General features: G+C 41.9%; 1 protein-coding gene across 1 annotated transcript in view; it reads right to left on the reverse strand.

Moving 5' to 3' along the window:
- Window positions 1-16,284, reverse strand: part of THSD7B (thrombospondin type 1 domain containing 7B) — a 552,862-nt gene that overhangs the window by 208,010 nt on the left and 328,568 nt on the right. Inside the window, exon 9 of the mRNA XM_048484496.1 lies at window positions 15,524-15,758. Within this exon, the coding sequence (XP_048340453.1) occupies window positions 15,524-15,758 (235 nt within the window). The remainder of the gene's footprint in view (window positions 1-15,523; window positions 15,759-16,284) is intronic.

A 16,284-nucleotide genomic window follows, 5' to 3' on the forward strand; every position in this document is an offset into this window, starting at 1 on the left:
CAGATCAACCAGAAAACTGGTATATCCTTTGGTACGGACTGATAGAACCCGAACCCACCAAACAGAAATAATAATTCATTAAAGAATTTTCACTGTGCAATCCTAAGCACAGTAACACACTTAAAAGGGCTTAGAAGATTATAACTTTGTTTAGAGTAGTGCTTACTAGCAGCACTAACAAAGCAGTTCAAGAAACGTATGCCTTACCTGAAGAACATGGCCTTCTTGTCACACACTACAAGTACATAGCCCTGGATCTGGGCTCCCACACTATCTAAATGTAAATATGAGTTTTGGGTTCTCTTCAATTCCTAAACATGCACTACCCAAAGAGAATCAGGAGCACTGTGCAAGTAAAGTGGGCTTACCAGTTGGATGTCCCAAAACAGAGGGGGCTTTTCAGGGCAGCATTGTGTGTGATGTGACATCACTTCCAGAGAAAATAAGTAGTAGTGCTGGCTTTTATACCCTCTTTTTCTTTACTGAAAAAATGTCAAAGAGGCTTACAATCGCCTTTTCTTCCTCAGTCCCCCTACAATAGGCACCATGTGAGGTAATTGGGGCTGAGAGAGTTCTGAGAGAACTGTGACTAGCCCAAGATCACCCAACAGGTTTTGTGTGGAGTAGGGAATCAAACCCAGTTTTCCAAATTAGGGTGTGCTGCTCTTAACCTCTTATATCGGTAGGAGCGCAGACCGAGCAGGCACACAGGCTCCTCAGGAGTTCCTGTCAGCCTTACTCTTACTGCTGCCCCTTGGGTATACTGATAGCTCTGTGAGGGGATTTTTACTTTTCCCTCCAAAACTGACTGATCTTACCAGGCCCGATTGGGGTACCCTTAAATGCCTCTTAAGGCTTATTAACAGGCAAACAAAGATGAAACATTTATTTATAAAATTACAAGAAAATAAGTTACAGAAATAGCTAAACTTTTCTTTTTAAATGGCAGGAATATTTTATTAAACACTTTAGTTGTTTCAGATATTTTATTATAATTTCCAGACAGTTCTCTGACTCAGTTTTAACAAAACTTCCTTATAATAAACTTCCTTCAGAGGGAAAAACTGTCCTTCACAGAACCTGACAGATACTTAGATATCCAATTCCTTTCACCTTCCACCTGGAAACCCACTCCTGACTTTGTTAATTAAATAATACACACCCTCAGAGACTTCACTGTCCCATATCTAGGTGTTTTCTCCATAGAGACTTACAAATAAGCCCTCCATATGATTTGAGTATTGCCCTTGTGATGATGTTTCCCTGGGACCTTGGCACAGGTTTCCCATTCAGCCTGGCCTTTCCCGTTCCTTTATCAAAACCCAACTATCCAGCCTCTCAAGAACCAAAGCTCTCTCTTTCTCCTTTCCTCTCTTCTTTCCCTTTTTCTTCCCCATACACCCACCCTCTGGCTTTTCAAACAGCTGCAGTACCAGCCAGCCAATTAGGTGGAGCTCCAAGTTAACTCTTTAAGTTCCTTTTCTCTAACAGAACTGCACTTTAAAATGAACCCTTAATCAGCAGTGCGTCACACCTCTATACCACGCTGGCTCTCAGAAGTGAAGCCACACCTACCCTGGACAGTCTAGGAGAGTGGTTCTCAACCTTCCTAATGCCGCGACCCTTTAATACAGTTCCTCATGTTGTGGTGACCCCCAACCCTAACATTTATCAGTTTTACCGATGGAGAACACTGATGCAGAGAGTCTTAGGCGACCCCTGTGAAAGGGTTGTTAGACCCTCAAAGGGGTCGCGACCCACAGGTTGAGAGCCACTGGTCTAGGAAGTCCCCAAATTTCTATGATAAATACTACAGAGGAATTCCTAGAGCATTGCAGGGTGGCTGTGACATCACTTCAGGATTTTGGTCAGAAGAGTTGACATGACCCTTGCAGTGCTGTTCCCTCTCCTATTTTCCTTCCATTGTCCAGAGAAGGGTCTTCAATTTTTTCCAGTACAGAAATGTTAACTGCCACTTTGGACAGGCATACTTCCAATGATGGGGGCCAGTATGGGGGCCAGTAGGAGAAACAGTGGGATGTGGAAATGATGACACACTATGTACCAATGTTATGTTCAAGCAAAAACCCAGATATTATATCAGAAGTCAACCAATGCCCTAGATCCTCTGAGAACTGTAGAACATTGGTTGATGTGCTGATGTCACATCTGGGTTTTTGTGCAGATGTGGCATCTGCATGTAGCACAACTTCTTGTCCATCCTTGCCCCACCTCCAAAGCTCCCAAGAGAGCCAGGAAGTGGCCTGGCATTCCCACCACCGTATTGTTTTTCCAGCCTGAAATATTCCCAGGGCTATTGGGCATATTAGGGAAATCCATGTATATGCCAGAGAATATGTGAAGTTTCCTAAAAAGTGCCCCCTACAACTGTTTCAGGAAGCTAAAATGGCATAAAGGGGAGGCTGAAGCCCCTTCTTCATTTGTGCTGTGGTCCTGATTCTCACCAGGTACTGTATGCTCAGGAATTGAGAAGAACCCATAACTCATGTGCAGTTGCATTACATATGATGCAAGATGTGGACTGAGGAAATTCTTACATATTCTGGCGCAAGAATACTTTTATTCCTGGCTTTTTTGCTGTACCGCCCCCACCGCCCACCCACCTGTTGTGAGCTCATCTTTTACCAGATCTCTGCAGTTTTAATAATCTCTAACTGCTAGGTTTAAACCTTTTTGTCACAGTCTTTCAATATAGCTATGTAAATAAAATTCGTATGTCATCCATTCCTAATTTGAATTATGTGAGGGAAGGGAAGGGGGAAGTTGTCTATGATGAATGACATCTGCTGTTCTGCATTGAAACACTAAGAAAGACTTGGCTTTTCAAAATCATAAGTTCCATGCAGATAGATTGCAGAAGAAACACCCACCATTGAAAGAAAACATCCCACCATTCCGCAGCTTAATCACTGAGCCTTTAAAGTATAGCAGGACCTCTGCATCAGTCATATAGCACACAGGCTTCTTCAGTAGGTATTCTTGTGTAATATATAATATCATCAAACAATAAAAAAAGTTTTTAAAATTAATCCAAGTGAAAGAGAGAAATGACCTATTTAATAAGTGTATATATTGTTCTTGGGGGAATTCTCAGTGTATAATGAGTTTTTTTGTTTCCATTATCTCTTTGGAATGTAAAGCTACTGGAATTTATTTCTAGGTTCTATTCATTTTTCTATCCATTTGGAAGTCCATAAAATAGAAAATGAATTTAGCTCTCACCTCCTTCAAAGTAATAGGAAAGAAAACCCTCATTTCATAAATTCAGCACAGTGGCATAAATTGAATATTTATGCAGATACACAAATCTTATTTTTTGAAGTTACCCTGCGGTTAAACATTGCAGTGGCAGCTTTTAAAGAAGGCCTGCATGTTTAAAATTTCATAACTAGTCAAATGTGATATAATAAGCAAGTCCAGTCACAAACCATTATTCTGCTCATTACTGTAATTAATTTCTAGCAAACCCTACCTGCATACCGCAGGCTTCAAGCAGCATAGGCTCTGCATGGGTTAAGGAGGATCAAGAATTGTGAGCTTAGAAAAGGATGGAAGAGCTTAATCCTGCTAAATCCATGTTCAGCATGCACAGTCAGCAACAAACATGTTAAAGAATCAGTGCTTTCTACATCACTAACATCTGCAGTTTCTGCTGTAAGATCCCCATTAAATACTGGCATTTGTTTGCATATGTACAAAGTACTGCAGTGGAATGTTCTTATCAGGGTTCCCCTTGTCTTCAATCTCACTGCTATTGTAACCCCTATGTAAGAATGGGATGACCCACAAAGGGGTGAAGTCTGAAAAGAAGCAGAACTCATGAGGTTGGAGGAAGCAAGGCTACCAGGCTGGGACCTTGATGGATTTTTATAAGCCCTTAACACATTGTTTAGGGTAACTGCAATGTTGTTGGGAACTAGTGGGAAGGGAGTTGTTTATTTTTGCTACATTGTAAATGTTAGAATTTATTGTTTCAAGGTTTTTGTGTATGTAATTGGTGAGAGTTCTTTTGGGGACCTTCATCATCTTGAATCCAGTTCACCAAGCCTCTGGAGTCTTCATGAGCCAACCACCAGCAGGAAGAATGGACTTGGCATTATCAGACTGTAATAGGAAGGTCTTGGAATGAAACTTGGCAGTGTGAGAGGCAGGCTAGGTGGGATCTTTTAGACAGCTATACCAGAATTGGCTTTTGAAACATTCCACAGAGAATACAAAGAGACTAAATTGAATTTAAATAGTTTTATAAGTTTTTGGTGCAGACATTCATACAGTGAGGCATAAGGAAGCACACACAGTTCCTACGTGATATAAGCAGGGAGGAAAAATAGGTTTGGATGATAGATTGGGGAGGGAAGCAGCGGGGACTATACGTTACCTAACTTCTGCAGAGAAGTTCTTGAAGAAGGCAAGGATTCAAATGGCCAGCATGTAAATCCAAGCGAAGGATGATATCGTGTCTCAAACCACTAGACCAAGAGAGATTCAGGCCAGTAAAATGAGCTGGAACGAGCCAGCAAGCTCACTAGGAGCTGGCTAGCTAGTCAGCTAGCTCTAGAGCAGAGCCAGCAAGAACTTGGGATGCGCTGTATTTTTATACCCCTTTGTGCAGTTTGGGCAGGAGAAAGTAAGTTTCGTTTTCCTGGATTTTCTGGGTTTCCCATGCTGGGATTGCTGGGCTGAGCTTATCAATAGTTCATCTATTGTCTTCTAAATGTCAGGACAGTAGAGCCAATTGTTTCTTGATTGTATCAGGGTTAGTCTTGAATGACTTCTACAGAGTTACTCTTTGGAGTCTCTGCCCAGGTATTCAAATTTGGCTGAGGCTTTGAGTGGATCAGAAAGGGAATGATTGTTAAGGAAATGGTACTAAAAGGCAGAGGAAATGATGATCTGGTATCAGGGCGTTCTCTAGGTTCTTTTGTGTTAGCGAACTTCTTTGACGGGGAGTGATAATCAAGATGCATGTCCATGGGGCTTCCAGTCTCAGCTGACGGCATTAACCCTTTTTAATGATCTCATTTTGCTACCAGACCTTTTTGTACATTTTGGTCTATATTAATATCTGAACATTCTGCTACACACACAAAAATATATGGCTATTGGCATTTGCCAGTACATATTGCAGGAAAATCATATGAAATCCATATTCCAATAAGTCAGGGTAGAAAGGGTAGGGCAACGGGATGCTCATGCAATCCAAGCAGAGAGATTGGTAGTGATAACCAAGTCCTATTAAGTTGGAGAGGCCCCAATGACAAGCAGAGAGGATAGGGTTTACTGAATCACAAAGAAGAGCCAAAAGATCCTGAATAAAGGAGAATCAAATGAGAACCGACCGGACACACTAAAGAGGTCACTTCAGCAGAAGCACTCATTGTCATAGCTGGGAAGCAGAGATGGAATTCTGGGGTGAAAATCATTGCCTGGCTAGATTTTTACTCTTTCTGGGAAAATACAGAGGTGCTCAAATATGTGGAACAGAGAATTTGGGATGTTAGTTAGCAAGGTTTACGTTATGGGTGGAGTCTGACCAACATGCAATTTTGAAATCTTTACCTCTTTATTTCCCTTGTGATAAACATGCCACATTATGTACGTATGTGTGCGTATGTATTTAGACATTTACATCTTGCTTTTCTTCCCAAAGGGGACCAAAAGCAGTTTACCCTGTTCTTCTCGCCTCCATTTTTCCCTTACAACATCCTTGTGAAGTAGGTTAGGCTGAAAAAGAGTAACTTACCCAAGGTTGCCCTGCAAGTTTCCATGGCAAAGTGGGAATTCTCCTGTATCTCCAATGAAGGGCCAACCAACACCTCTTCTGGTGACTCTTCTGGTCAAGTGTTTGTAGGAACTGGGCATGACCAAGTAAGACTTTTGGGCGGAAAGGCTTTTGATTGACTATTTGATTGGCTGTGCAGATTTTTTAAATTTGTTGCTTTGGCAGGAGCTGCCGCCACAGCACAAGGATCTGTACTGTGTTACTGAAGTTAACCTATGGCAATCATTTTGTGGCAGGCTCCACCCCCTGCAGTAGCCATTTTGTGGCAGTTATTTTGTAGCTGCAGCTGCCCTGACATTTCAGAATTTGAAATGTGCCCTCAAGCTAAAAAAGGTTGGAAACCCCTGCCTAGACTGTAATTCTCACTACTAAACACTGTTGGTTCACATTACAATTGTTGTAGGGCACGCAGTATCTGCAGAGTAGTAATCTGATACCTGTAAGCATTGTATACCACTCATATAACATTTTAAAGACAGCCTTCATTGTTTTTTTCTCTCTTAATTCTAATTTATTACAGCTAGAGAATGATGGCTATAAATTAGTGACTCACATATACTGTGAGGTACTGTAGATTATGAAAAATGCAATTCCATTCACTGGAGGACAAATGGCAAGCAGCTCCCTTCTATTACTAACTCTTTTTTTCTGACAACAAAACAGCAAAACAAATTAGCTTTCCTTCTTGTTAGCTATAAGTACATATATATGTTTCTTCTACTTACTTGGCTGGGAGACTACCAAGGACATTCAGGGTTACTATGCAGAGGCAGATAATGGGAAACCACCTTTGAACATTTCTTGCCTTGAAAACCCCATAGGGACTCCTAAAGTAGGCTGCAACCTGACAACACTTTTCATGACATATTTATGTTATAACAAGACTGGCCATGGTTGTTCTTACATAAATATTCTTGACCCAAAGAATACTTGAATTTTCATTAGTTTTAGGTTAAATGTTTTCTTTAAAAAATGAGGCAGTTTCCCACAGAGAACATTCTAATACTCTTACAGTTCAGCCCCACTTATCTGTGGCAGAAACAGCCTAGTATAGTGGTGTACAGGCTCGGTGGTGGCAACTGACTCAGAGCCCGGACTCGCCTGGCCCACCCACACTTCGGCAGCCACGGCAGGGGGGCGGGGCTCTCGAATGGGCCATCTGTGTCCGCATACCACCGCAGGCGATGGAGGTGGGGCCCGTCCCCTCGGGCAGTGTGGGGACTGTGGGGAGGCGCAGCAGCCCACGGGTGAGCAGGCACACAGCAAGGCCTCCTGAGGAAGCGGCGCAGGTGGGCGCAGGCCCTGCTGCCACGAACGCAAAGGCTGGGAGGGGCTCTGGGCACTGGCGGGCATGGCCTCCCACAGCTAAATCAGCTGTGGGGGAAGGCCGCGAGCGACAGCTGGGGCGAGGAAGGGTAAAAAGGAAGAGGATATAAGGGGGTGGGACACGGCTGAACGGGAGCTGCCGCAGCAGCAGAAACTGGAGAAGGGGGTGGAAAGCAGCGGGACAAGGAAGCACAGTGGTGGGAAGTGGACTGGGAGGGTGAGGACCCAGGAGCCAGGATACCACAGCAGAAAGAGGGTTTCCTTCCCGACTGGTCCCATCCCAGTGAGGAAACAGGGTGGGAGTCAACGCCTCAGCCTGCTCCCAAGCCTGTGAAGTAACAGGGTGGGAGCCCCTGTCTTCTTCCAGGCCCACTCCTGTGAAGTAACAGTGCGGGAGCCACACCCCTACTAACAGGCAGCCACACAGGAGAGCTCTAGCCCAGCCCTCCAGGGAGAAGGGAGACTAGGCGGCCAGCTAATGACAGGGACTTCATAAGGTGGGTGCTGCCTACGGCAGGTGCCCTGTGGGCAAGGTTGTTTCTTGGCCCCTTGGGCCAACTGGAAAAGTCAATGACTCGGGTGGACAACCCCCAGGTCAGGGAAAGTCCAACCGCCCGAGGATCACCGAGGAGGAGGGGAACCACCACAAGTGGCTAAAATACTGGAATTCAGAAGATCTCAATTTCAAAATGTGGAAGACCCAGATTCAAATTTCCATTGTGCCATGATACCCACAGGGCCTCTCTCCCAGTTCACATCACCCCACATGATGGCTGATAGCATAAAGTGGGGGTGAGAAGACAGGCTCCTCTAGGAGCTCCTCTCTGCCACTCTGCCACTCTAGGCTCCTTGGAGGAAGGACAGGAAAAAGAGGTGTATTAAATAATTAAATACTCTGACTTCCAGCACTAGCCACCAGCAAAGTACTTCTACCCAAGCACGGCCAAATGTCTTCAGTTAACGGGTGTTACACTATCATAATGCTTCCTTTTTTTTTGTCAAAGTACAAGATTTCTATAATTGCTAGGATAAATCTAGCCAGGTTTTTCACTGTTGAAAATGAGTGGAGTGGTCCCTTTTGACCACTCACTTATGCTGGGGAAAACAGAAATTGTATAACAAAAGCCACGTGCAATGGGCATTGAAACAGGAGGCAGTTGAATGAGACTGAGTGGAACAGCTGGTTCGATCCACCATCTTGTCAATTTTGTTTGAAGTTATTCATTTTGCCTTTTAAGTGGCCTACAACTCTGAATTGTAAACCAGCTTTCCCAGTGAACTGTACTTGTTCATCCTCCTCTCAATAGATTTTAAGACTGTTGACCTTCATTGTCTCTGGGACATATGCTAAGTCTTTGGGATGTGAGTACTTAAGGGATCTGCAGATGAGAGGAGTCTACCGTTTACCCTAATCCTTAATTTCAGAGTCCAACTGTTCCAAAATTCCAAAGGTCTTGCTAACTATCCACTTACAGCGTGCTTTATGTCAGGTTAAGTTATTTGATTAATTATGGTGCAATTAATCTTCACTCCAGTCTAGTTTACTGATGATTCTCATGGGATGCCACTGAAAATTACTCCTAGCTCCATCCTACAATGCCTCTCTGATTCACACTGGCTCTTAATAAGACTATTATCTCCAAAACAAACCCAAACAGGTACTTCAGAAGATAAATACGGTATAATCTGACAAAAATACCTCCGCCAAGCCTACAAAGAACAAATTTTCAGAAATCTCAATGAGTGCAGTCTTTCTGAGATACTTTCCTAATATATTTCACTTTTGAAGATTTTCTCTGAGTTATCAACCCATTCTGATATTCTATCGGAACTATTTTATATTCTGCTTCAGTTCAGTGTCCCTCTCCTGAGTCTTCTTCACCAGGGAAAAAGATTAAAACAACTTTAAGTACTGTATTATGACACAGTAAATGAAATAATGTAATACTGATAAGCCTTTTGCTTGTCAATGGACACTAGACAGCCCCTTTTCTCACTCAATTAATCTAATTAACCTAAAGAATTTTAATTAATTTAGTGAAGTCAACACAGTCTGCTAATTTTTAGCAGAACTATTCTGAGGGATACAATAAGAATTAAAAGTAGGTTGTAATTCTCAAGACTCATTAACAGTGCGAAAAGTAATTAGCAAATGTCTTGCTTTTTTCAAAAAATGTATTTCGGGAAACATCTGTGCTTCTCACTTTTCTGAACTAAAACAGAAAGTAAGTTCATGAACTGTGTTAAATGTGTTTATTATTCATAGAGTAACCTCTATACAATCAACAGCATGGTACATATGTTGAATGTACCTTTTCTTTTCAGAAGTCAAGAAATGCTAAATGAATCTCTACACTGCTTAAAATATATATTCTAGGGTATTTCTGTTTGAATGCTGGCTGCAGTCTGAAAGCATTCATAAAACTGCCAGAATGTTTTATGAAATTTTAAAATTATTATTTTTTTATTAAAACTAATTGCAGTTGTTACAGTTTTTGACACTCAGATCTTGCAAAGAGAGTATGTTCATGGTTGCCACATGAATATTGTCCAACTTTGGTACATGCAGACATATATTTCCTATAAATCTGGATTTCCAACTGCATGAATCCAAGTTAAAAAAATGCACGTTGTCCTTTCCATACAAAATGGCAAGTGTAGATAATGGCAGGATCATACCTAGCGCCATCTCTCCTTATACCAAAACTTTACATGAGTACACAATTTGTATGGTGCCTTTCTACTTTAATAAAAAACTGAAAAATTACAGTTCTGAAATAACAAGTACAATATCTTCCAAAAAGATGGTGTCAGTGCCATTTGCTGAAATAGGGTGTTTGGCAGCCTCTCGGTAGAGACTGAAAAGTTCCATTCAGCATCCAACTGGTTCTCTGGGATATTGACAGTTATCACACAAACCCAGTCTCTCTCTTTCTCTAGAGAGAGAGGGGAGAGAGAGAGAGAGAGAGAGAGAGAGAGAGCTTTGAGCAGCAATTAAGGGGTTCCTTGGCAATTTCTGAAGGCTGCTTCATGCATTAGTAATTCACGTGTATTCCATCTGCCAACATAGTAGTTCCCTGAAGCAGCATACAAGACAATCAATATAAATGTCATAAAATAATAAAAATTAGCTTACAGTAGTATCAGAAATAAACCAAATAAACCAAAACTCTATTGAGCAGTAGCTACACAAGACCAAAAGAAAAGGATTCTCGGGCTGTGGCTCAGGATCCTAATGTGAGGTGTAAAGCTGTTGCAGATGGGGTGTGAGGCCAGGAAGGAGGAGGAGCTGAGGCTCTGGGAAGTTTGATGGCAAATTTGGGTCTACCTCTGCAATGCCATGAAATACAATCCACTGCCCAATAATGCTATATGTTTATCAATACTGAACCCACAAATAAATTATAAGGGTGTCCAGTGTTCAGACTTCTTGATTTTACATTAGAGAAGGGGAAAGTAACATGAAGTTACTTTGCAAGAGGATCGTCAAAATTAGTACAGGTCTAGGAGTGGGCCTCATTTCTAAGAGTTCCTCAATCACTGATGTAACCAAAACTGAAAAAGCCCTATCTCTGGTAGCCAGTCATTTGACATCAGAAGGATAAGGCATACAAATCTAACGGTCAGGAATGCTTTAAGATACCTTTAAAATCCTAAACTGCCTCAGATCAGATTAAAAATCAGCACTTTCCATTGGACCAAGAAATGAACTAGAGGCCAACAGAATTTTTTGAGTACAGTGGTACCTCAATTATCGTTGACGTCGGTTTTCATCGGTTTCGGTTTTCGTCGACTTTTTCTGGGCAAAATTTGTCTTGGTTTTCATCGATTGCCTCAGTTTTCGTCCTCAAACCCAGAAAAAATTTGCTCAGAAAAAATCCACAAAAACCGAAACTGACAAAAAGTCCACGAAAACCAAAATTGGCTGGGGTTTGAGGAAGCCCAGCCAGGAGGCAGAGGGAGCTCCTTATTTGGGCAGTGACACCCCCTGATGTCACTGCCCAAATAAAAAGCTCCCTCTGCCTCCCGGTTGGCGTTTGAGGAAGCCAATGAATTCGTTCGAGGCACTTTTTGGTTGCGAATGTTTAATATAGATTTTAATGTATTTTAATGTTTTAATGTTTTAGTCAATAGATAAATGCCCTTTTTACTAATTCTGTAATTTATTATGCCAATAAAGGCTTTGGAATTGGAATTGGAGTGCCTCGAATGGATTAATTGGATTGACATTGATTCCTATGGGAAATGGTGACTCGGTTTTCGTCGATTTCGGTTTTCGTCAATTCCTTTCGGACAAATTATCAACGAAAATTGAGGTACCACTGTATAGGCAAACTGGATTCCCAGTTACCTATTCTAGTCAGTGGTCTCACCAAAGAAGTCTAAACTAACTGAATTTTCTCAACAGTCACCTTACAAAATTCATACTCCAAGCATATAGATAACTAACTGTGATAACATTTCCACTTGTATTTCACACATGCTTTTCCCTGTACCCCCTGAGATGCAGAGGTGCTTTAAAGAATCACAGAGTAGGAAGAGACCCCAAGGGCCATCAAGTCCAACCTTCCATAATGCAGGAACACACAATCAAAGCACTCCTAACAGATGGCCATCCAGCTTCTCTTTAAAAACCTCCAAAGGGGGCTCCACCACACTCCGAGGTAGAGTAGTCCACTGTCAAACAGCCCTAACTGTCAGGAAGTTTTTCCTGATGTTTAGGTGGAATCTCTTTTCCTTCACCTTGAACCCATTACTCCTGGTCCTAGGCTCTGGAGCAGCAGAAAACAAGCTTGCCCCCTCACCAACATGACATCCTTTGAAATATCTAAACATGGCTATCATGTCACCTCTTAACTTTCTCTTCACCAAACTAAACATACCCAGATACCTAAGTCTCTCCTCACAGGGATTCCAGACCTTTTACCATTTTGGTTGCCCTCCTCTGGACCCGTTCCAGCTTGTCAATATCCTTCTTGAATTACGGTGCCCAGAACTGTACACAATATTCCAAGTGAGGTCTAACCAATGCAGAATAGAGAGGTACAATCACATCTCTTGATCTAGACACTACACACCTATTAATACAGTACAGAATCATATTGGCTTTCTTGGTCTCTGCATCACACTGCTGACTCATGTTCACTTTGTGGTCTACTAAGACTCCCAGATCCCTTTTGCATGCAGTGTTGTCAAGCCAGGTGTCACCCATCCTCTATCTGTGAATTTCATTTTTTTCTGCCTAAGTGTAGAATCTTACATTTATCTGTTGAAATTCACTTTGTTTATTTTGGCCCAGCTCTCTAATCTGTCCAGGTCATTTTGAACTCTGACTCTGTCCTCTGGGGTATTAGCTACCCCTCCTGTTTTGGTGTCATCTGCAAATTTGATTAACATGCCCTCTATTCCATCATCCAAGTCGTTGATAAAAATATTAAATAGCACTAGACCCAGTGGCAGCCCACTAGTCACTTCTCTCTAGGATGAGGATGAGCCATTGAGAAGCACCCTTTGAGTTTGCTCAGTCAACCAATTTCAAATCCATCTAATAGTAGAATTGTCTAGTCCTTGGGTCTGCAACCTGCGACTCTCCAGATGTTCATGGACTACAAATCCCATCAGCCCCTGCTAGCATGACCAATTGGTCATGCTGGCAGGGGCTGGTGGGATTTGTAGTCCATGAACATCTGGAGAGCTGCAGGTTGCAGACCTCTGGAGACTCTAGTCCACATTTCACTAGCTTTCTTGAAAGAATTTTATGGGGCACCTTATCAAAAGCTTTACTAAAATCGAGGTATGTTATAACCACAGCATTCCCTTCGTCTACCAAGCTTGTCACTATTAAAAAAAGTGATAAGATTAGTCTGGCATGACTTGTTTTTCAGAAACCCATGCTGACTTTTTGTGATCATAGTATTCCCTTCTGGCAGACCGTCTGTTTAATGGTCTGCTCCAGAATCTTCCCTGGTATTGATGTCAGGCTGACTGGACGGTAGTCATTAGGGTCCTCCTTTTCCCCCTTTTTGAAGACTGGGATAACATTAACCCTCCTCCACTGGGACTTCTTCTGTTCTCCAGGAGTTCTCAAAGATTATAGCAAGTGGTTCTGAGATTACTTCTGCCAGTTCTTTTAATACCCTGGGATGTAGCTCATCAGGGCCTAGAGATTTGAATTTGTTTAAAGTAGCCATGTGTTTCTGCACTAACTCTTTATTCTGTGCTGAATTTCTCCTACTGTATCTTCTGTTTCATTTCCCCCTGGATGAGCACTGTGTCCTTTTTGGGAAAAGGCTGAGGCAAAGAAGGTGATGAGTAGTTCTGCCTTTTCTCCATCCCCTGTTAGTATTTTGCCATCTCCTCCATGCAGTGACTCTATCCTATCATTTTCTTCCTTTTGCTGTGGACATGACCAAAAAAGGGGCCTTTTTATTGTTTTTAACCTTTCTAGCAAGCCTCAGCTCATTGTGAGGTATAGCTTTTCTGACTTTCTCCCTACACATCCTGGCTATTTGTTTGAATTCCTCTTTGGTGATTTCCTGCCTTTTCCATTTCTTGTACATGTTTTTTTTTAAATATTAGCTCAGGTGAAAGTTTTTTAGACAGCCATCCTGGCTTCCTTAGACACCACCCATTTTTCCTCCTCACTGGAACTGTTTGAAATTGTGCCCTCCAGTTCTACCACTTTCACTCCACAAATCAGATCATCATTATTGGTGAGGAGCAGATCTAAAATAGCTGTTCCCCTTGTTGCTTCTTCCACCTTCTGGACTATGAAATTGTCTGCAAGGCAAGTGAGACATTTGTTGGACCTGACTGTCATGGAAGAATTTGACTCCCAACAAATCTCAGGATAATTGAAATCTCCCATGACTACTACTTCTTTCCTTTCTGAAAGTTTGGTCATCTGTTCCAAGAATGCACCATCCATCTCTTCAGACTGGCATGAGGGGTCTATAATAGACCCATACAATGAGATCAGGGTTGTTTCTCTCCCCCTTAATTTTTACCCAAATGCTTTCAACCTGGCTTGCAGAATTTAAGTAATGGACCCGCTCACTGCTGTAATAATCTTTTACGTATAATGCTGCTACTCCTCCTTTCCTATTTGATCTGTTTCTCTGAAATAGGTTATACCCTTTGATTCTTATGTTCCAGTCTTGAGAGTCATCCCACCAGATTTCAGTGATACCTATTATTTCATATTTGTTTTGCTGTGTTAAGAGTTTGAGTTCATCTTGTTTATTTCCCATGCTCTGTGCATTGGTGTAGAGACATCGAAGGCCATGAGGCATTTCCTCTGACTGCTTCTTCAATGTTTTTTCCCTCCTGCTGTTGGCTCTTGACCTTTTTGCTCAGTTCTCTTTATAACCTTTAGACTTTCATCACTATCACTTGATGAACTCCTGTCTGCTTGAATACTGAAGAGTACCCAGCACTTCACTTAAAACTGAACCCCATCACTTGATATGGTAGCAGCTACCTGTGCCTATTTGGAAAGAGCTGATGTTGTCAGAATTTTAAACAAAGGTGGGAACAGTTACTCTGGCCAAGGATGTGCTCCATTTTCCCACCATCTTTCCCAGAAATGGGCAGACCAGTACCATCCAATGAAATGCCACCTGGATGGATATTTCAGGAAGCATTTGCTTTCTCCAACATTCGAACACAGAACTAAACTCACATATACATTTTTTCTTCAGCTGCAAGTGAACCAATACTGGATTGAGAAGCAGGAATGTTAGCTGCACATGCTTCCAAGCTGAAGACACTGCTTCATTATATAACTGATGTTCATTATTCCATCAGCCCAAATTGATCCATCTGCCTTGAAAATGTGCCCAAAGGAAGATGAAAAATTTGGATTTATACCTGCCTTTTTCTCCTGTAAGGAGCCTCAAGGCTTACAAACTCCTTTTCCCTTCCTCATTCCACCTTGTGAGGTAGGTGGGGCTGAGACAGTTCTGAAAACTGTGACTAGCCCCAGGTTACTCAGCAGACTTCATGTTAGGAGTGGGGAAAGAGATCCAGTTCACCAGATAAGGGTCTGCCACTCATGTAGAGGAGTGGGGAATCAAACTTGGTTCTCCAGATTAAAGTCCACCTGCTCTTAACTACTACACCACATGTGGTCTCCCATCACGGTGGATACTACCTATTCCTCTTCCTAAAGCCCAATCTTGTTCAATCAATTCCAGGGCACAACACAAGCAAGGAGGAGGAATTAGAGGGACTAACGGTGGTGGCTTGCACACTTTCTAGGTAAACAGACTATTTTATTCTGATTATTTTAGCTCTGCAGGGAGCAAAAATCATGCATTTGTTTATCCTGCTTACATTGCACATTCAGTGTACAACAAAGGACATAAACAAGTTATCTTCAATTATAAGTTATACCTTTTGGCTGGGACCTGGCCAGAATTATTCTTCACACAGAATACCTTCCTGGTCTGTATGCCCATTCCACAAGTCGCTTCACCATTCCAGTTAATTGTAGCATTTAGAGAAGTTATCAAGGTATTTTCTGAACAAGGATTCCATACAGATGTTTCCCAGTAGACCTGATTGCAAGAGTGATCATTGCAGGAGCGGTATTCTTGTAATGCCTGACTAGAAGGACATGCCTTTCCACCTATAACACATAAAACCAATGATTGACATCAATGGCTTAGGAAAGAAAGACACATTGTTCCAAACACACTACTTGCACTTCTGATTTTTAATTCATTTGTTGCCTTTTCAGCTGCAGTAAAGGGCCAAAAATTAGCCTTGCAAACATTCCACCAAAACATCCCAAAAATTAGCCTTGCAAAACATTCCACCTTAACATATCAGCTTAGCATCTTACCTTACATCATAGCATTGTTAAAATAAATTGTCCCATTTTGCCTATTTCTAAATGTTCAATTTTGTGGATTGACTTTCATTGCAAAGCCATGAGATGTAGACTTGCCTTTTCCCTGTCTAGATAATACAACAATATGAATGTGCTGTAACCAAGGCAAGGCCGCAGATGCACCACCCCACTTATTTGCCTCAATCAAGAATGCTTCAATAAGCAGCAGTAAACAATAATTCAACAGTTTACATTTAAAGAATTTAAAGTTAATGGAAGCCAAATCAGGTAATGTTGCTTAACAGGTAAAACCCCTCCCCTG

The sequence above is a fragment of the Sphaerodactylus townsendi genome, linkage group LG02 (genome assembly GCF_021028975.2).
Source record: "Sphaerodactylus townsendi isolate TG3544 linkage group LG02, MPM_Stown_v2.3, whole genome shotgun sequence".
NCBI lineage: Eukaryota > Metazoa > Chordata > Lepidosauria > Squamata > Sphaerodactylidae > Sphaerodactylus > Sphaerodactylus townsendi.